Source organism: Ptychodera flava, chromosome 5 (assembly GCF_041260155.1).
Source record: "Ptychodera flava strain L36383 chromosome 5, AS_Pfla_20210202, whole genome shotgun sequence".
Classification (NCBI taxonomy): domain Eukaryota; kingdom Metazoa; phylum Hemichordata; class Enteropneusta; family Ptychoderidae; genus Ptychodera; species Ptychodera flava.
Genome location: NC_091932.1, coordinates 17447282 through 17470195, shown reverse-complemented (window position 1 = coordinate 17470195; position 22914 = coordinate 17447282). Strand labels below are relative to the sequence as shown.

General features: G+C 38.8%; 1 protein-coding gene across 1 annotated transcript in view; it reads right to left on the bottom strand.

Moving 5' to 3' along the window:
- Window positions 1-291: 291 nt before the first annotated feature.
- Window positions 292-22914, bottom strand: part of LOC139133158 (peroxidasin-like) — a 90748-nt gene continuing 68125 nt past the window's right edge. The window contains 14 exon segments of the mRNA XM_070699587.1: window positions 292-931; window positions 2429-2670; window positions 4618-4826; window positions 5049-6693; window positions 7498-7764; window positions 8893-9078; window positions 9081-9161; window positions 10252-10413; window positions 11643-11759; window positions 13155-13424; window positions 16115-16287; window positions 19050-19167; window positions 20394-20563; window positions 22740-22811. Of these exon segments, the coding sequence (XP_070555688.1) occupies window positions 890-931; window positions 2429-2670; window positions 4618-4826; window positions 5049-6693; window positions 7498-7764; window positions 8893-9078; window positions 9081-9161; window positions 10252-10413; window positions 11643-11759; window positions 13155-13424; window positions 16115-16287; window positions 19050-19167; window positions 20394-20563; window positions 22740-22811 (3754 nt within the window). The 3' untranslated portion in view covers window positions 292-889.

Genomic DNA, 22914 nt, shown 5'->3' with positions numbered 1-22914 from the left:
AATTACATATCATCTACTTCGCCCATAAATGTATTTAAATAGAAAGTATTGGCCTTGGAATCACAGCAGATAGTGAACAACACGCAGTGGTAATATCGACAGATAAATTTTAGTCCAAGACTAAATATTAGTCATCCTCCATGTGTTTAAAGGTATAGTCACCTGTAATCTAAATATGTCCTTATATGGTCAAAGGGGCATTCCTTGGTATTTAAAATGCCCATGTGAGGGCGCTGTTTTGAAAAGCGGCCACCCGCTTAAAATCTGTGATTGGTTAGATTTTCTCTTTCCATGGTAACTGTGGCAAAGTTGGAACAGGTGACAGTATACCTTTAATGTCCGGTCATATCACTGTCGGTCAGTGACATGACTGGACATTAAACACATGGAGGCTGTGTTGACAAGTTGAGCACTTCGGCAATTTTGACGCAATATCAGGATGAGAACAATGGTACAAAAGTACTAGAAAATACACCAAAATGTTACGCTGAATGCAGCTTTAACAAAAACAAACAAGAGCCACATTTTATAACATTTCAGAACTGACTTCTCAGAACTGAAAGGAAGTCACGGAATGTTACTGGATGTCATATCAACTTTCCACGGTCTCATTTACTTATTCTGTTTAAATTAATGCGACTGTATTTCAGTACTCTTGGAAAGACTCTACGCCCTTTTTTAACGTTCTCCTTCAAAATTTTCAAAAAGTAACGGTAAAAAAAAAAGAAAACACAGTCCACATTGTAAGTAAAAAGTCTCTAAAGAGTTCAGTTTCACTTGGACTACATTAAAATAAATATCAGCACTTCTCCGTCTCTGAAATCCATCACTTGGAATATATTAATAGCACCAAATCGTTGATAAAATCTTAGTAACCGACTGAAATGCATCAGTTGCTGGTCTGTTTCTTGTCTTCCTGCAGTTGTAGAACCTAATGGAGAGAGGAGTGGGGACAGGATTACGTATCATTCACAGACAATGAAATAACTGTTAATAGCTGGAACGTCTAAAGCCAGTAATGCTAACTGTTGATGATTTTTTCACTATTTTTGTATTTAATGTCAACCATACTTTCTTGTTCATCTCCCCAAAGTATCTTGATATACATACATGTAGTGTTCAGCTTGTCAACTCAGACTGTACATGTGTAAACTGCATTGTTATTGTTGACAAATGAATTCTGGTCCAGACTAGAATTCAAATGCAAACAATAACAGTACATTTTACACATATAGACACTACAATATATGTTGACAAGCTAAACAGTGAGAGATTCAATATTCTTTGGGGGGTAGAATAAGAACTTGCCGTTAACAAACAAAACAAAAGTAATGAAAAATCATCAAAAGTTAGCATTACTGGCCCTTTAAGTTTCCATTGTAGGCGACAAAACATGTTTCTCTGCAAATAATAAACTTTTGTTGACAATGATGACATGAGAACCTTTAAGCTTTTCACCCTTATTTCCTATACACAGGCCCTAACTCAATATTGATAACCAAGGGTTTGGGCCACAACACTATGGTAAAGGGGTTAAAGCCCAACAAGCTGTACCTTTCTGCACTTTTTTCCGATAAGGTGGTTTTGAAATCGAATGTAACTATATGCAAAACTGCTTACCATAGAACAGTCTTAAAGCATGGGTGGCAAACACAAAACTTAGTTTTTAACAACTAATAATTTTTTGTGTTGCAACTCAAATGTAGCCGCCACATATATAAATGTACATGTAGGCGCCATAAAAAAGTTGATCAAATCCCTCACAAAAGACAATATGGTTTCATTACAGGAATTCAAAAACATATCTCAGAATATTGGATAATGGGAGTTTTTGCTAAACAAAATGTAAAAAGATTCAGCTTATTAGGCTTAAATCTCCAAGGATAATTGCAAATACACAATTATAACATGCAACTAGGGATATCTCATTCCATGCCAAAAACAGAAGTGTATTAAGATGGGAAGGAACAAGAGACCCAAAGCTATGGCTCTGTGCTGGACTCATTCCAACTTATGAGAGTCATTCACATTCTTTTTCAAATCATTCTCATATTTTACAGTTTTTAAATTGTAACTATTGTTTAATTCACTTCTTCTTTGCAATTTCATAATACACGAAATTCAGTAAATTCTCGATCAGATTTGAAGTTAAAACATATGGAACGTAGCCACCTAGTGATGAGAAATTGCTGTGAAAACCACTTGGCTAAATCCTTACCAATACAGTAAAAAGACAAGCTGCGTTGTTAGAATTTTGTACAACCACGACCCCTCGACATGCTGTAGAGTTCATGAAGCAAGCACATATACATGTTTGTCGCTGTACATTGCCACACAAACTTTATCAAAGCAACGAATGCACAATAAAACTGGGCTTTAGACCCTCGGGGACAATTCTCTCTACCAAAAACTGGTCCCAATGCCTCACCTGGTTAGTGAGTTCTTTCACAGTTTGCTGCAGGTCTGTGACAACGTCTGATAAATACTCGACCGTTTTCTCTAAAATTTCCTCATTGCCTTTGTCTTTCCTCTTCTCATTTGGTTTCACCGCCGAGTCTGTCACGTCTTCTGAGACTGTTTTCCTGGCTGACACGAGGGAATGGTCTTCTGATCTCTTCTTGCGGAAGAGCTGGGTTACTGTTGGACCGGTGTTGCTGTCATCTTCGCAATCTGATGAATATTCGAAAAGAAAAAGAAAAAGAAATATTTCAGTTTAACTTACGCATTATTAGAGTTATTCCGTCATAGAAAATTTGCATATATCCATATATTGTAGAAGAAATTCGTCAGCAATGTTTACTCAGAGAACGTCCATGGTTGTATGTAAGCGTACCAGTTTTTGTTTAGTCATCCAAGTAAAAATCAGCGGTTCACTACTATAGATGTAACTAACTGGCTTATTCCAATTTGATGAAATGGCTTACTTTGATTTACTGGGCTGTCACTTTTCGACTCTTTAAGTATTTTTGTTCTGTGCTCACTTCCGCTAAAAAGTTCATTACCCCTTCATGATATTTGTAGCGTTTGCATAGTTTACTATCTTTGAAAACTGTAGTCAAACCCAGACTTGAATGCATTTGTCACCGTTCCAAAGTAGATTACATGGCATTGTATCATGGCATAGGACACCGAGCCAGAAAATTCAGTCGAGGCAAAACTCCTGACAATGTAGTTAAGAATTACAGCTGACAGACATCTGAACAATCTACTTGTTTTTATACAATGTATTTTGATGCAGGGTTCTTCCTAGGATTTTCTTATAGAGTGGAGGATAATTTACATAAAATTTGCTTAATTAGTTTTCGAATATTTGCATAAAATTTGAATATAGTTTGTGTTCAAGAAAAATTGTTAGGAGAGTTAATATGATTTAGATCAAAGAAACTATTAAAAGATGTAAACCAATGAGACACTGAAGTTCCTGTGACAGCATCGCTAGGAAAACATGTCTTTCAGTACATTTATCAGGGTTCTGTGACCCTGCGGCCCCAGTACCAAAATAGAATAGTCCCACTCTGAAAAACATGTCACATCTGCCATTGTTTACAGTATTTTCATTCATGTACACGATGTTGGTTTTCATTCTCTTCACATGCATTTTCATTTGTTTAAAGCAATTAAGCCTCCAACTGTGAACAGTTTTTACCAGTGACTATAACAATTTTCATTGCTATGTTGCTGTTTTCACAAGATGCTGACCGTTTGATCATGGAAAGTTGAGTTGCTTTTACATGCAGCCAATGCATACCAGTGCATTGACAGACAGTTCATACTTTGCTATGCTATGCTTAGCTGTTGATCAACAGCATACATGCTGTCTTTGTTTCAAGTTTACTTTTTATTTCAAGATGTGAATCAAGCGGAAATTTCACCAAATTCTAGAGATTGTGTAATCTGTTTGATCTGAAACAGTGACATAAAACATTTTGTCGATTAAGTGCGGAAATCGTCGCTGACTGTTGTTGTCTTTTGGGTATGGTTGTATATCGTATTTTCTGTCCTTTACACTTTCTTTGGATGGGTTGGTGGAGTTGAAAGCAGCTGGTACCGTCAAGGGTAGGACGTGTGAAATCATTCAGTTGTTATCACTATTCATACAAATTGAAAGGATTAATAACTAGTGACGTTGTAAAACAAAGAAGCTACAAATCATGTGTTCATCTCTCTTGCTTTCGTGTGATGAATTATTGTACGGAAGTTGACCAGTCGGTGCCATTGTGAACATTTTGCCCCTGACCTGATAGCGTCGCAGGTAAAAATAATAACGTCGCGGTGAGATTGAAAGCGTCGCGGGTGTGAACGATAGTGGTGCCGGTCGCGACGCTGTTTTTGCTGTGGAGAACCCTATGATGGATGAGAAAACTAGTGATCTTGATGAAATATTTATGAAGGACAAGTTTGTACTATAACTGCAAGAACAGTGAAACTTCAAAATGCACAAGAAGTGAAAGTGTTTAAATTTACTTACGTATCTCTTGAGTTTATTTGCAAGCCAAGTGACTCTCCTTTAACCCTTTGCACCCTGACCCCTCGATGACCTATGATGTCATACGGACACACTTGCAAATGCACACATGCCCAACCACACACTTTCTGTATGAACAAAGAGCAACAAACCTTCACAACAGTCAGTCCAGACTCGAAGGTCCATTCCTGTGATGTCTTCACATTTGCGATATCCAATAGGATATTCTACTTTTAGGAAGACATCTTTCTGGACTCTGTCTATGTGATCTGAATTATCACATATCACCCTGGCAAGGGACGTCTGTTTCAGCTGTGTTAGCTGGGCCGGTGTGAAAACACCAGGATTCTCATACCAAAACCTGCACGAAAATCATCAGAAACCAATAAATGACAGATAACATATACACCTTGATTTGTTTATGGAGAGAACATCATTAAATAAATTATAATGAAGAAAGCATTGTTTTTTCGGTGTCTATATTGTCAATAGATGTCACATGATGTGATTGCTATTTTGTTCACAAAGTTCAACACCATAGCCAAATGTTGTTATTGAATTAAACACACCTAAGCTGCTTTACCTGTCTCCATTTCTGGTTCTCTGAAATTGCTTCGCAATGATACAGGTGAACGTTGGACCTAGCATTCCACCAGGCAGAGCATCTTCAACCATGCCTGCAATCCATAGATCCACATTTCCAGGGTGGCCATAGAGTTCTTCAAGTTTGTCCCTCACTTCATGGTTGGGGATGTCCTCTCGGAGGTCTTCGAAAGTTTCAGCCGCTGTCATGTTGCAGTAGGTCCGCCAGTCGTTGTACCCTGGGAGGGCGTGATCGCGGCCCCTTTGAAGGTTCAGTGCCGCTAGATCCAATGCTACTGCGTGTGCCATTTCAAAGAGGCGCTCTGTGAGTTCCGAATTCATGATCGCGTCCGGGTCCATTTCCTTGGCTGGCGAGCCGAACAAGCCGCGCAGAACAGGGTCGATGCCGCCCTCATCGACAATCCGGAATGGCGAAAAGAATGCCTTGTGAAGCATAATATTGCCTTCTGGAATGGGCTGAAATGTGGAATTCAGCCTAAAAATGATTGGGTTTACCAGCCCATGGCCAAACCTGAATGCAGCTGTGGCAAACGCATTGATGACTGACGAGTCGGTATTTGGTTCATAGCCCGGGTACTGTCCCATGATCTCTTCTCCTCTTGGTCCTAGAATCTTTGGAAGCCAGTGCCTGTAGGTGATGTGCTGGTGCTGCGCTCCAACAATCTTTCTCGCCTCTTGGTAAATAGTCTCCCCATCCCAATGCGGATTCATGTGCAAGAGCTCGGCTGCTACGCGATTGTGTTCGCGCATCCACAGTGTGTGCAAAGACAGCAAGCCAAGCTGTTCGTTGGCCCGGTGGTCTCCCGCTAGGAAACAAGGCACGGGACTGGCTGCTGGATCGCGCAAACAGTCAATTGGAGTGTCCCTGTTGAACGGAAGAAGAGGCTTTCCCGACGACTGCACAATATTTCCAGTCCTCAACGTTCCCCGGTCATATACAAAGTCTCTCAGCGTATCTGAAAGACTCTTTGAGCTTCCGTAGACATTTGACGCATCAATGAATGAGGTAATCTGGTTAATTTGTTCTCTGGGCATGACACTAGCGAAGAAACCTGATGTGATGCCACTCCCACAGACGGCGCTGGATCGTGTGAACTCCATGCATCGCCTACTCCTTATCCTGTGATCGCCCTCTGGAATCTTGATCGGGAAACAAGGTGGATGGTTCTCGCAGGTCTCGTCACACTTTAAACCATCGACAAACTGCACTTTGCTCGGGCTCACCACTGCGAAGTCGATATCGTGATCTAGAAACTGGCCCCACTGCATGAGCATATGGGAAAATTGCTGATTCTCTGAGATTTCTGCCGCTGAAGCAGCGGTGGTTGAAACCAATCGAGGACTCGGTTTCCTATATCCATGATATAGTCGAGACTCATTCCAGCCGACAGGTGTGTTGAAACCGTTTTCATAGATTGGTTTGAGAAGTCGGCCAAATGGTCCAAGGGACGCTCCCCAAAGAGGGTACTTAAGGTTGTTACACGTGCCATCGGAGGTTCGATATTTCTGATGAAAACACATGTTAGAACAATTTGGGGTCCTCGTGAGGGCAGTACATCCAGATACATTTGCGAGGTGTTGAAGATACTGAGGTGACACTAGATTATTAAACCTGCTGTTATAATCTGTGGCAATAAAAAACAAAAGGAAACAAATATGTAAACCAGTGTAATAACACTGAACAGTCTGACAAAAAATGCCAAATATCTACCAAATTTTCATCGCTTGCAGAAAACTACAATCATACTAATAACTATTAACACAGTAATTCCCGACGGAATTAACAAGGGTTATACAATGAAAGAAAACAAATACACAACAAAAGAAATACAAGAAAAAATATAAAAATACACTGGCAGTGATTCACGGGTAATTTGAGTGGCTTTGGGTGGTTTGTGGTATTTGTAAACTTCTTATTACAAACTGGGCAACATTGATCACCGTAGTCTCATTTTTCATAGCGTTAAATATTTTCTTTTTATGCCAAACATATCAAAATGGGGATTTTCAATTTCACTTCATGAGACAGCAATTGCCTCTCCAATTATAGAGGGAGCACTATGGTAGATATTTGTTGCAATATGATGTTTGATTGAAACTGGTTTTGAGGGGAAATAAAATGAAAGGTAATGGTCACCTGTTGAATGTTGCAGTTACATACAGCTGATCTAAAACCCATCGTTACCATTTGCACATTTGGTGTTTTTCATTCAGGTTCATAATTGGGCAAAATTTCCACAAACACTTACCATAGTTTTTTCCTAACCTTAGCAAATGGCCTCTTGTACTTCTCTTGCACCAAGTTTGAAAGTAAAAGCACGTCAAAAAAAGTGAATGAATGGGACCACGTCATTGTATCTTTTTTTTCTGGATTATGTCTGGTGAGGACTAGCAACATAAATATGCAGTATAAGAACGTGGACACTAACCAACGTGATCCAGATCCAGATTCATCCCCTTGACGATCACATCATGGACTCTTTCCAAAGTGGTCTCAAAGATTTGTGCCGCCCTGCTGATGGCGATAGCATCGGGTGGAGGGTATTTGAACAGATTCAGCAGGTCTCCGGGTGTCCTCGGTACAGAGTTGTTGAAAAGTCGTTCCCTGGTGAAGTTGATGGCCGCATCGATGCTGTTTGTGGTCTCACTGAGTGGACCTTCCACGTCTGGTTGGTTGAATTCAGGATTTTCCGGTACTGCTCAATCAAAACAAGAGAAAAAAACTGTATTGGAATTGTTTCAAGAAGCCTACAAATTCCAAGCGTTGGACTGATGAAAAATTTCTAGAGCTCATGAACTTTGAGTATTCAATAGCCTTTGAGATCACATTATTGAAAAAATTTTTACACACACACAAAGCAATTTTTGCCCTGAAATCTTCTTCATAAATGAAACGCAATATTGCTACTGTTGTAAATACAATGCATGAAAAATTGAAAGCCTGTGTGCCGGATAATGGACCCTAATCATGCGGTTACACATTTCAGTAAGTGCATTCTCCAGATATCAGTCTGTCTTATTTCTCGGGAAGGAAGTGCGTGTTGTTGAATGTGTACATGTTCACTACACACAAACGATTCAATACCCTATGCATTCAATAAAGATAATATTTGATGATGGCAGTCAGTGACACAAGTAATACAGCAAGCTGAAGTCAGGCCAACTGATTACAAGTATGTTCCCTAGTACATATGTCAGTGCATTACTTTCTATTTTTAGCGGAAGTAGGTTATTTGTAGCAATTCTACTTAAATAATATCACACACTAGGTCAACTTAGGATAACATGTAAAAGCAGAGACAGTGTTGTTCAAGCTTTTGTCGTATACAAATCAATGATATATTCAAGTCTGGCTAACTATTGTACCTTTTCAAAGCCATTGCTGTACAGAAAGTACCCATCAAATGTACTACGCGATGATGTGGTATGCGCAGAAATGACAATGGTATTCGAGAAGGCAGTAGTTGGTTGTGTGCGAAAGGGTACTATCAGCGCATGTGGCAGGGCTATATCACCTAAACCATGTTTTATTATTTTTTGTTCTACATCATGTGACTGATGCTCAGCCAATCACAGTAACCTGATGATGCGTGAGGTGTAGTAATTTCTCTTATTGCATGCATCCACATCCTTGTGGTGATATGGTAGGACACAACACAACCTCCTTTCTGAGAAAATGCTTTGATTTGGGCCAAAAATCACTAGGTGTTTAATATTTCGAGACAAAAGTATGTAATACTAGGTTACACACTAAATACATTGGCTGGGGCTTCCTTGCCCGTGCATGATATTTTGTGATTACAGCCTCAGTATACTGGTCTCACCTATGACATTGAGTTGACTGCTAGTGGAAGAGAAACCGACGATATTGCGAGCAGAGCATTCGTATCTGCCTTGGTCACCTCTGCCGATGTCCCGGACTGTAAGAAATCCCTCTGGACTGATGAAGAACTTGGTGCTCTCGCTAATTTGGATTCCGTCTTTACTCCAGGTGAGGGTGGGCGCCGTATGCCGGTGGCACTGCATGGTATCTGAGCATCCGATCCAATCGAAACCTCAACGTCTCTTGGAATTATCAGAAACACTGGGGGCACTGAAAATGAGACATCACAATGCCTTGAGAAGTTCCTATAGCTGTCATCTGGTTATTTTGCCAGCATTAAGATTCTACAGAGCAGTACTTATCTAGTACATGTCTCCTTCAATCTGTACCAATAGATTTTGTGGTGTAAGTTTAGATATTTTGTGGTGTAAGTTTAGATATTTTGTTGGTGTAAGTTTAGATATTTTGTGGTGTAAGATTAGATATTTTGTGGTGTAAGTTTAGATATTTTGGTGTGAAGTTTAGATATTTTGTGGTGTAAGTTTAGATATTTTGTGGTGCCAGTTTAGATGTTTTGTGGTGCCAGTGCAGGAATGTCCTGACCGGCATTTTTGGTTGAAATCACTCTCCTGGAAGTGACTTGTGATGTGGGGTGAAGTTCAAATGAGTGAAGCATCCTTGGGTAAGACCACTGTTGAATATTCATTAGTGAATATTTCAAATTTACACCATGACTGCTACTATTTTAAAATTTATTTCCCTGGTACACCTGTCAAATGCAATAGCTTATATGTTCAGAATGAATTGGTGATTGTCAAATATAAAACTGGAAGCAATACTTTGCAGTAACAGTGGTTGCTATGAGAAGTCAGACAGTAAAAAGTGACAAAAATAGCACATAACAGAGTGAACTCTTACCCCAAGATAACAAAATTCCCTTAATCTTTCTCTGAGTACCAGACAACTCAGATTTTAGGAGTAAAAGTGTGTAAGTGCACATGAGAATCTCACAGACAGAGTAAAAATGTCTTCTTCGTCAAGGGCTTCAGTTTGCTATAGCTGCATCCCCTGAATGTAAAATGCTTTAACCCTTTCACCATCATGGTGTTAGCCAATCCTATTGCTTTCTATGATAAAGTTGGATTTCTAGAGAGGGAAATGGGGATGAAAGGGTCAATCCTAAATCTTTTCACCCCCGTTTACCTCTGTAGAGATCCAACTTTGTCAAAAAAACACATTAAGATTGGATGAAACCATAGTGGTGAATGGGTGAAATAAGTGCTACCAGAATCCTGCAATATTCTATGGAAAAGTTGGACTTTTAAAGAAGGAACCAGCAAATTGATTTTAGGAAGCATACCTCGTCTTGACACTGAAAGTGTAGCTGCTGCCCGCCTATGACCAGCTGTATTTATCGCCTGGCACTCGTATCGTCCTTCGTCGCCGCGTTTAACTCTTGAAATATACAGTGTTCCGTTGGCGAGTACAGTGTATCGTCCATTGTCGGTCAGTGGCGACCCATCTGTGGTATGAGAAAGGTAGACGTCTGTAAGAATGAATCGTACAAGAGGTCTATGCTGTGAGTAGAATATGTAAAACTAATAGTGCTGGGAATCATTGCATTATACTTAGAAAGACAGGGAAACATTTATGAAAATGTGGTATATAATTTCATCTGCACATAAAATGGTGGAAGCAGCTTCACAAGTGTAACAGCGTTGTGCGATTGTACACGATCACAGATTACTTGAAACACATCAGGGGATAAGGTGTGTGTGAGTGTTATTAGATATACATGTAGTTTCATACACCGCCCTTGCAACACTACACTCACAGTTTCTGTACGACAGTTACTTTGTTAGAATCCTACAAAAGTCATATGCAAATGTGACAAAGATGTCAGCCTGCTAGTCCTGTAGGACACAACAGTCAAGAGTTGTCACACGTTTGTCATGCATACCAGCACACATACTGGCTGGATGAATTCAAGAAGTACATGTCACATCATCAGTTGTCTAGTATTTTCTCCAGAGTGCAAGATTATGTTAATCCCCTATTCAAACAAAATCTCCCGTAAAATGCGCACAAACATGCACTATGTCCCCCTCTACCATGAAACCTTAGATATTGACGTACCGGTACACAGAGTATTAATAGTGGCATTCCATCAGTGATGCGACACCACATAGTTGATAAAACCCACTTGCTGACTAGCCAAAGAAAAATGACACAACTTAGAGCTTCCAATATACAGAGAGATGTGCTATCAACTTCTTTGACTCCAGATTACATAACTGTGTGGGACCAGTGCGAATGATTTGTGTAAACTTCTCATGTATTATTAATTTACTAGATGTAAAAGAGCAAGAAGCTAGAGACGGCCCTTTTAATGTTGGTATTTAATCCATGCTACGGTATGATAACTTTAATTTGCTAATATATTGAACTACCTGAATTGGTATAACTTAAATTTTACACGATCTGTTATGGTCCCCTCGAACCAAATTCCCCCCCAATTTTCAAGCATAGGCGGACATTCCCCTGCCCCTCCCCTGAAAGAAAATAGAATACTGTGAAAGTCTTTTTTTTGTCATTGGAAGCATAGTTTACATGCCATGCTAATTTGATTTCTTAGTGCATCATAACTTGCATATGTCTACGTAATCTCACGGCAACACTGCATAAAATTGTCACATTATATTTGTTTGTGTTTACTTAGACATGCAGTGTGATGTAGTTAATGGAAAATACCTCCTCTTGTCCATGCTATCACTGGAAGTGGGAAGCCACGAGCTTTGCAATTAAATACGGCCCTTCTGCCCTCGCTCACTTCTTGGTCAGCAGGTCGTATCTCAAAACTTGGTGGTGCTGCAATAAAAACAAAAGTACGCACATAGTACCGTAAGTTGAGTCTGTAGAGGGCGCTGGATGACCTGATTTGCTGGTGATACCAATTCATGAAAGAAGACATTCAAACTTTCAAAGCATTTGAAACTCTGTTTTTGTGCTAAATCTTGGCAAGTAAGTGTTGTGTGTCTTTACTGGAGCTTCAGCTGATACTGGGAACTGTCAAGTCACTGCATCTCAGGTAGTAGTAGAGGAAAGTTTCCACTTTCACAGAGTTGACTTTTTTATGGTCCACCGATATTACCGCTAGACGACAGTTACACCTGACAGTGTTGGCAACTCTGCAATTTAGACAGTATGTTTAGTTCCCATACTGCCAATGGTTCAACGCAAACCACTGTGAACCATTTTGGTGTGTTCCATTATGCAAAGCGATACTACCCGGTACTACTGATATACATAGTTTCCCAATGCATGTATCATAATTACCCAACTTGGTGTTATTCTTCCACAATACTTGCCAGGTGGTAGATACCACAGTTCATTGCTATGACACAGAGGAAAAAACCCCTGTCTACAGCCTCAATTTTACATCCAGATTTTCTCATAACCGCTTGATTCACCACCCAGGTTTTTATTTTCTTCCCAAGTCAACTACCTTATAGTATACGACAGTTTTCAAAAATGTTACCGAGGTAACACAATATTGAATTTCATAATTCAGTAAGTGATCACATATTGGTAATGATTCCATCAATAGGCAACTTTTTGATGTACTTTCTATGAGTTATATTTGCTTTGTAAAATACAGTTTCTTGTTCAAAGGAGAAAATCATGCTGAAATACCGAGCAGTTTGTTAGGGGAAACTGGTGGCAGATCGTCCATGTAGCCGACACGAACATGAACTGTCTGATACCGGCTATCAAATACAATGAAAAATAGTAAAGAATGAGCTACAAAATCACTATCAGTTTTAAGTTGCAGGTAGTATAAGTCTGTGACTTTGTATAAAATACTATGAAAATAGTAGAAAGTGAGGAACCAGTTGAAAGTTAGTCGAGGAGACCTTAAACTTGTACATTACGCATATCATTTGCATCTCATTGTCGGCTACATGGACTGTGTGCCAAACTTCATCCATTTTCTTTCAAAATGAGGAATAAATAAAAGGGGTCACTGTGTAAATTGTGGTACTTTAGCTACAATTACTCCAACACTGGAAATTCAGAACAGCCAGCATCCCTGTGTTAACTCTATTGGGAAACATTATATTTTTGATTTCAACAAATATAAGCCATGAAATTTTATTCTATGAGCGTAAAAAATGAGCCCCCTAAAGTTGTAGACCAAAAAAGGCAGTGTTCAAGTTTGAGAGTCCAAATATCTGCACCCAAGACACATTGTACGTTACTTACTCAACACGATGAGGCGCGCAGTCGCAGAGATTGTACCCACACTGTTGACCGCCTCACACTTGTAGCTTCCGTGGTCGAGTCGCTGTACGTCCAAGATGTGCAGGGACCCAGACGGTGAAATGTTGTACCTTTCCCCTTCTGGTAGGCTTTGGTCATGCCGGGTCCAGTGGAGGACGGGCCTGGGGTATCCAGTGGCACTGCAGTGTAACACCACACTCTCTCCTACTCTGACTTCCGTGTCTTCCGGTTGGTAAGTGAATTCCGGTTGACCTGTAACGCAGGAATGTTTCAAGTTGTGCCAATAAATGTTTTGGTCGATGTTCATACAAAAGTTTTGCAACCTCTGGCAATGATATTCTTCTCAATGAATCTCAGTAACGAAAAAGAAACAATTTTACCTATCGCGGCTATTCCCAAGTACAAATGCAAGACACATCAAATTTAAATAATTTTCAACAATAGGAGGTTATGTATAGGTTACAATCAAATTGAATGCCTATTCTACTAGTAGCTTCCGCCAATAACATTGTGATAGACATGAACTGTTCATCTATTGATGTCATCAGTGCGAAAATTCCAGAGTCAGTCTAGCATTAATTATTGATAAACAATGTACTTGGCACTCTAAAGAGCCAATTCTCACCACCTTCAATGGCTGTTGCCAAGTATTGGAGGTAGGGAGGGAGGCAAACTACATGATAATGAAATGCATTGTGGGTAAAAAATCAAGTTCTCACCATAGCATGAGTTTGAGATGGTGATCTCATACTTTCAACACAAAAGTAATCGCTCTCATGCCAAGAAGTTCCGTTTGTTTGTGAAAATAGCTAAATTCATTCATCTTTTCACCATTTTAGATATTTCTGGCAGTAAATTCTTGTATAATCTTAACCTAAAACTTGACTTTTGCGTCAGTAATCTTATACGTTTCAGCTGTAGTAATCCACCACATTGAAAATATGGATGACTGCCTGAGATTTTTATGACTCGATTGGGTGGCAAAATTGTAATTAAGGTACCGAGAATCGGTTTTAAGGGATGGGTTGTAGTGCATTCTTATATTGACCGGTGTATTGTCCACAGTACACTCCTGTGTACAATTAACACGGCTACATGACCACAGCGTTTTAGAGATTTTATTCCCATATCCAAAACACCTGACACTGAAGTTTTACAAAAAGAGTGAGTATACAGCAAGGCAGCTGAGCTGACATTTTACAGTTTCATCTCCATTTAAAAGTGCAAGAGCCTTATCATATTATTGGCAATAATGGAGGTTGTAAACGAAAACTTGATTGCAAAAGGGGTACAAGCATCTACACCATGATGTAACAAGAGTTTTGTTCCCATTTTTATGTAACAATGATCTTTTGCTTTTCATATTATTAAATTCAAACTTATTTTCTTTTATCTGGATAACCATGATACCAGACAAATTCAGACAGGTTTCTTGCACAACCGTGCCATACTTACCTGATAGTCTGTTGTTGCAGTTTGAAAGAGAGATGTTAAAACACAGACTGGACACACACATCCGACGCCACAAGAGAAATGGGTACAACAGATTGAGTGTCAATTTGAAATGAATACTTGTAGGCAAACACAGTAAAAGCTCAGTAGCGTTATAACAAAATTAATCAGACAGCATTTCTATAAACACATATTATGTGATACGTGCATATCAAAATATTGAACTACAGTATTGGTTGTGTCTGAGTCTTCTTGGCAAAACTTACCGGTACAGCCAAGCCGAGAAAGGCCATGACACCAAGCAGGAAAGCCTGAATTCTTTTTTCCTTGCTTACGGTGTGCAAGAAGAGCTATTCATTACATTTCAAGACTGTTCACAAAATGGCTACTACATGCAATTCACAATTTCTTTGCACTAGTTTAAGCATTGGAGCACTGCTTAAATCCTTTCACAAAAATGTGTCCAGCATATGGATCAAGCCATTCTGTTTTTAAGTAATGGAATATTCAGAGATATTCAAAGGTTGAAAAGGTTGACATATTGTTATGTTTTTTAAAAAATGCAAACAGGGAAACCGACTTCACACCGAAATTTGAAGCTTTGTTTAAGTGGCAATTAGGGTGATTTGTGGACAATCTAAAGACCGTATGTTATGTTACTTGGTTTTGGGTGGACTACATTAGTCTACCGGTACATTTGAGCTGCAAGTCTTGCTATTTGTATATAAAACATTTACTAACTCAGATCACAAGGTGACTGGGCTTTGCATGGGCATTTTACCATTATATACTGCCCTCAAGGTAGAATGAACCTGGGGGACAGATATTCACTTTCTCTAAAATTTTAAAAATTCTTTTCTGGTCTACCACTTGTGGGGGTTCATTTCGAAGCTCTTGGTGTAAGAAAAATATTCCACATTATTAGTTTTTCGAAAATCAAAAATTTTCCAAAAAATATTCCAGAAAAATATTCCACATGTTAGTTTTTCGAAAATCAAAAATTTCATTTTTCCTCACACTGGTAGAGTTAGCACAGGGATGGCAGCCATGTTGAATTTCAAATATAGGCCGATGTTAAGTCATTTGTTTCTCTAGTACAAAACTTTGCATGGTGATCCCCAATTTTTTTTTTACTTTGGTAAGAGAATTGTTAAATGTTTCACTGTGATTGAGGAAAGTTTTAGCAAAATTTGAAGTCTTTCACTTTTGAGGCATATACCACCTTAACTGCCAACTTGGACGACGTATTCTTTTGGCGTTAAAGCTCAGCTTTTTTAAAAGACGTAGTACGGCATATCAACCAGTGCATTCTTCTGGCATTGAGGGAATCCGAAGCACATTCCTTAAGCCAAGACGCAACCAATACTGTCAGAATTTTGATTTTATTTTTAGTGGAGAATTTTCGGTTACTGGAAATAAAAGATGTGTGAAACGTTACTGTGTCAATTGAACATGACGGGATAGAGAGAGGTTGACGCCACCACACTTACTTGGCTCACCAAGATATCTGAGTTCAGCTGTCCGAGTCACCGCTTCCCCGACAGCGTTCCTTGCCATGCACTCGTACGTGCCCTGGTCGACGTCTTCCGTGTGATGGATCATGAGGGTGCCATCATCTAGTAGGTGGTACTTCTCTTGGTTGATATCAACATCGATAGTAATACTGAAATCGAGGGGGCAAAAATGATTATCATCATCATCATCATCATCATCGTAATCATCACAATTATGGTGGTGTTGGTGGTATCAGTGGTTGTGATAATGATCATATCTTCATCACCTTCATCATCATTGTCGTCCACATAATGATGATGATAATGATGATAACCATCACCATCATTATCATCATCATCATCATCATCATCATCATCATCATCAATATTGGTATGCTTTGCCAAGTGCAGCTCACGCTGGCAACCTTCAACATATGACTGATGTGCGAGAAAATACACCACAACTGAACACAGCCTAGCTGTTAGTGTTCTCCAGCAATATACTGCAGATAAAGTGGCAAATGATCAGAAAGATGAGATGGGCTAATCACTGGGACTGTAGAAAAAAGCTGAAACACTGTTCCCTAAAAAAGAGGAGAGCTACCAGGTCTCATTCTTGTGTTATTGAAACCCTATCCTATATTCTAATTTATTATGATGTAACTGAGCTGCTGTAGAAAATGATTGCTCTCTCTTGCAAAGATTTAAAAAAAAACAAGCCTACTTCTTTCATCACAATAATTACTCCTGAAAGTTCAGGCGGAATAAGAACCTCCGATGTTTCAAGCACAGATGACTATTGTGATGTTCAGCTGTTAAACGCCACTCATCTAATGGGAGACTGTGACACCTCCCCCTACCCCCTGACCCAACCTACCAACCTTCTGATCAATTCCCGAAATTTGACATCAGTGTAAACATGCATTCGCTTGTGAGCTAATGTACCAATCAGGCACCCTGTGAACCAAACACTATCTATCACAAAGGCTCCGAGTGCCATCCCTTTATCTTGTAAATGTTTGCATTCCGCACCACTACTTTTCTTGTCTCGCAAACTCTGTGATGACAACTGTGGTTGTTAAATGCCCTGAGAAGAACTCTGTGAGCGGGATTCAAGCAGATTTATGGCCAAGACTTTAACAGAGTTTGATGACCCACTATGTTTGAGGTCAGACGATACGCATACTGGTTAATCCGCTTCTTGGGAAACGAGGCAGTGTACCCTAGCTCTCCACACAGCACCTCACTTGTAACATGCTTTCTACTGATATATTTTTCCCCTCAAACAGCTGGTCTGAAGAGCTCTACAGCCGTAGCCCATACATCCGGAGTGCAGACACCTTTTTAGTGCTCTGTGTACCAAGTAACAAGGAGAAACCCCTTATAGCTCTTTTTCATGGTAAACAAAGAGCTAGGGGGCAACAAATAGTATTGGGTATCCTTGCAAAGAGGCTGACAATAAAATATTCTGAAATTTTGGACGGGCATTAATTCCCTCGGACTGTTCAATCTCAGAGTGATATCTCCACAGGTTTATGCAGCCGCCGGCTGTAAATTATGTGAGCTTCTGCTTACTTTATGCGAGCATGCCAAGAGTACATGTATGTGTCTACATTCCACTTTATACACTTACAGACTTACAGACAGGTTTGGGTTCCATTTGATGAGCGTATGATACCAATTGAAAAAGGTAATGTTAATTTGTGAAGGTAGCTAAGAAGAAATAATGGCCCATACCTTCAAAATTGTCCAAGTGTCTGGATCAATTGTCTTTGGAACCTTTCACAAAGAATATACAGTTTGGGGTACCATCCTGGGATGGAGGGATGTCTATGAGAGGTATTTATTACCACTTGGGGAGGAAACGTTACCCATAGGTTCAGTTAAAAGCCTTTGAGAAATAACATGACTGGGAAAGTTTGTTTTAAGTAGTTTCTCTGTAGTCTTTGTGACGTGGCCTTGGTGGTCACTGGAATGGATGTGTCAGATCACATGATGTGTAATAAAATGAGCAATTGCATGTATAATAGCACAGCGATAGTGCCAGACAGTCCATCCAAAATTTCCCAACGGAATAAATTCGGCACTGGTATGGGAATGTTGTGAGCAAGGGTTTGAATATAAGTATGACAAAATGGTTGGCTGAGTACTAGAAATCAATTCTTATGTGGAACAAAAGACATCAAAACTTGGTCAATGGACTACAACTTATAATTTCACCATCAGCTTCCATTGCACATGGCCCTAGTCGTGTCACTGTGAATGCTTGGGCTGAAACACAAGGGTTCAGAAAAGGGGGAGGGGGAGGGGTAAATAGGACAGAGTACCATAATATTCACTGTCTGAAAATCTTAGACAATCAAGAATTGACCATGTTCATGATTTCTGCATGAACTTTCAACCTACTGGTAGCGCACTCTTTATAATCCTTATTTGATTGAAGATTCTGTAATTGCAACCTATTATGCACTGACTTGCTACTGTTTGCGGTTATAGGTTTGTTACTAAATACAGCTACATGCGGGACACTGCTGCTTGAAATGCAGACAGCTTTTGTCAGTGTTGCATGTGCTGCCATGTTACAGCTTGTAGTCTGTGAGGTAAATGTGTCTTTTAGTATGCATTGTCACGCTAACAGTTGCCTACTGGTTGGTTTTCATCATTCTTGCATGCATAATTTTCAAAAGTGTAATCTAAAACTGCAGGAAAAGTATGTATTTTTGCATATTAATGAGAGAACAATGATGTCAGTTGCAAACAGCCCTATTGCTATTGTCTTTAATTTTCAAGCAAACCTTTGTAATTGCTTACACAGCCAAAATGTTCAAATTTCAACATTCCATACCAAAAACACACCAGGATGCTAGGTCACAGAGGGGTCAAGAAAATGGCCAATGTCAGTGGGAGTGTCACTCAAAACAGAGCAATTTACCTGTTATGCAGCCATATGATATCTGGTTCGGGGTCACCCGTTGCCTGGCAACTGAAGAACACTTGGTTTCCGTATGTGGCGTCTACGTCTGCTGGTTCAGTCAAAAACTCCGGAGCAACTGTGTGTAAGAATCGGGACATTACTTCATTAAACTATATTATCTAGCCATTTTTGTCAATAATGCACTAAGTCGTTGCATAATATTCTCTATACAAATCAAAAACTCCACAGGATGAACCCCCTCATTCGATGAAATGTGTACATTTTGTCATAATTTTCTAGACAATCTTGAGAACCTATTTCATAAGTGTAAAACTATTATTTCACTTAGAAACAGAAACAAACTGAATGGGCTCAGAAAGCCATTTAATTTAATCTCAACTCCAAGTAAAATATGCATGATTATATCAGATCCAGAACAATCAGTATTATTAATTTTATTTGTCTATTGTATGACGACATATTTACCATTGTAAATTAAATGTAATTTCAGCATTCAGAGGTGTTTTGTCTTCAACAAAGAGAGTTTACCAAAGTGAATACTATATAGCAAAGACGAACAGCAAACTATCAACAAATTTTAACCCTTTGAGTGCCAAAGTCAATTTTTGTCGCCTATATAAAATAAAGTCCACTCAAATTTTTTCAGAGTTTTGCCAAAATGTTGATAAAATCCTGTAGGCAATGAAATGTGATGTCTATTTGGTCCAAAATTATTGAAAAAATTACAAATGTTGAACAAAATATTAGTGGGAAAAATTATATCAGTCAAAGGGTTAAATAGTTGTTACCTATTGTACCATACAATAATGTTCATTTCTTTAATACTTTGATGAATTTGTAGGGAATGTGAAAAGACCAAAATGTATTGTATATCCTTTTTTATGATACAGCGATAGATATGCCAAATATAAAAAAAAGGTTAGTCCAGTCAAGTTCACTTGCTTTGATGGTGATTTAGAAATCATCAAATACTGTGCAGAACAGGTGTTGTACTTTAATCATGACCTTTTGTGGAAGCTATGTTTGTGTAGTTTTTCCTAAGTGTAATGAGTTAATAAGTGTAAGCTGAGCTTCTTATCTGAAATATGAGGTACCTGTCAACTGAATGATACCATGTGGTTCTGAACACATCTGTCTGAGATGTCACTCATTCTGTGTGCCTTATATTACGGTGATGAGTGGGCACATTACACTCTCTAATTACCAAACAGTACTAAGAATTCTGTACCTCTATCATTAAATAGCAACTTATTCTCAGTTGTACTTTTTTTATTCTGTAAAAACAACACTGCACGACAGCCTGACATCTCCAAGCCGCCAGCGCCCAACATCATCACTCACCGCAATTCAATTCCTGCACACTGACGGAAACCAGGGGTCGTCCTCGGAGAGTTATCGGCTCATGGCAGTTGGCGGCTGACTGCGTGTTGCCGCTGCTCCTGGCCTCCCTGAGCAAGTCGGCCAGCCACAGTATCTGGCAGTCACAGATCAGGTTATTTGAGTCAAGCCGTCTGGCGATGTTAAAAGAAACAGAATGCTTCAATAAAGATTTACAATTTCTTTAAGGAAGAACGCGCCTTGGGAACAGCAATTCGAACTCTCAAACTTTATCAATTCTATTCTGATCTACCACTTGTGAGAGTTAATTTTAAAGTTCTTGATGAAAGAAAACTTTTCGCCATCTTAATTTTTCGAAACTCAAACATTTTATTTGTCTCCATAGAGTTAGCACAGGGATGGCGGCCATTTTGAATTCCAAATATTTGTAAATCTTGGGAAATTTGTTTCCCTAGTACCAAATTTGCACGGTGACCCCAGTTTTTTATTCTTGATTTTGAAAGAAAATGGTTGAAAGATTCATTGAGGAAAGTTTGGGCAAAAGTTTAAGTCTTTCACTTTCGAGGCACATATCACTTTAAACACTACACTGAGGGGGATGATGGACCATATTGGAAAAACCCCATCTAAATGTCAAACATAGGGCCAAAGTCCCTGAAGCTACTATAGACATGGATACAAAATTAAGTATTTCCTGACTGTATGAAATTATCTCACTTAGGTCATCCTAGGGACTTGTAAACCAAATATTAAAGCTGTCTGACCAGCGGTTTTGAAAGAACAAGCAACTCAACAGTTGACAGAGCTGCTGTGTTATGTAGAGAATAACCTTTTGTGACACATGTATTGATGAAGAAGGTGGATAATCTTTGATTAACATTGTAAGTGAGTTCTGTTGAATAAGTTGAGACTGTACATACTCAAAGAAAGCGCACTGAAGAGACAAATGTTTGAAACTTAAGAAGTTCAAGGTCATCAAAAGCATTATAAGGAATCATGTAACTTTCATTGCACTGTTTACACAGATTGCATAATTGCTATAAATAGCACATGAGGAATCTTACAGCCCTGCTTTACCATAAAAACCCTATCACTTTGACCACTCTTTTAATTGACCACTCTATTTTTTTCCTCAAAAAGTAATTTTATTTTATCCTTACCAAGTCAACCATAAATGGAAATTAGAACTTTCTCTATCTCTATCTCTATCTCTATTGACTATTTTGAGCAATTTCTTTTAGATAACATACAGGGCACAATAAATGACGGTTCAGAATATGTCAAAGTTGGGATTCAGGAAAGTTGCCTTTACAATGTTTTAATCCTCCAAGATGGTAAGCATTTCACTATGAACTGTCAAAAAAAGTTGAACTTTCTGATAAATCTACACTAAAATTATTTTGGCTTGATGATTTCCTAATTAATTCAATTATTTAAATCATATTAATTATTTTTTTCTGGGTGAATTGATAGGGTTTATACAGTAACAAGAATTACATACAATGTAAGTCAAATTTGACCAAAAATGACAAAAAAATTCCTTAAAAATACACATTTGCATATTTCATCACAATTTGAACAAATCTAAGTTGGGTTACCCTAGGGACCTGTATACCAAATAACAAAGCTGTCTGACCAGCAGTTATGAAGAAGAAGATTTTTTATCAAAAACACCTTTTTTGGCATTAATTTGCCTATTTTCAACAATATCAAAAAATTAAAAAAAATAGTTTCTCAAAATCTATTTTTCATCTACACAACAAATATCAAAATCAGTTAGTACTGCGGTTCTCAAGATATTTGAGTGGACGGACGCCTCACAAACGGACATACATACATACATACATACATACATACTACATACATACATACATACATACATACATACAGACTGACGTCGGACGCCGGACGGATACCCATCCCAATAGCTTCTATAGACTATAGTCTACAGTAGCTAAAATGAGCATTTGTTCAATAATTTTATGCTGAACAGGAGAAGACAATGAATATTAAAAGTTGTCAATGTAAAGTTTCACCTATAATACTGAGATACAATCATAATTCCAAGCTCTTCTTGATAGATAAATGTCATTTAGTTTTGAGTTTGATCTCTTGAGTCGAACAAGGAATTGTCTGGAATTTAAATAAATAGAAGCCTATTTTGTGATAAATACAATGCTTCCAGAAATCTTGTAAGAGATTGTTACCAGACATAAGTTTTGGGGAGGGGTGCAGTGTACACCATAACTGAGGAGCAATCCTGGACTATTAATTTAGCTTTAGAAGGTATACACTGTTGAGAATAATCTGCAACAATGCAAGATAATTATCAGTGACTCTTACACTTACAGTCTTTTGAGCGATGACAAGTTCTTGAACGTTCCAGGCTTGATAACACTCAGCTGATTATTGTGGAGAAATCTGCAAAGGGAACAGAAAGTGTTTTAACTCTTAGAGTGCTGTAATTTTTCCCACCAAAATTTCAGTGCAACATTTCACAATTTTTTATGAATTTTTTGAATTT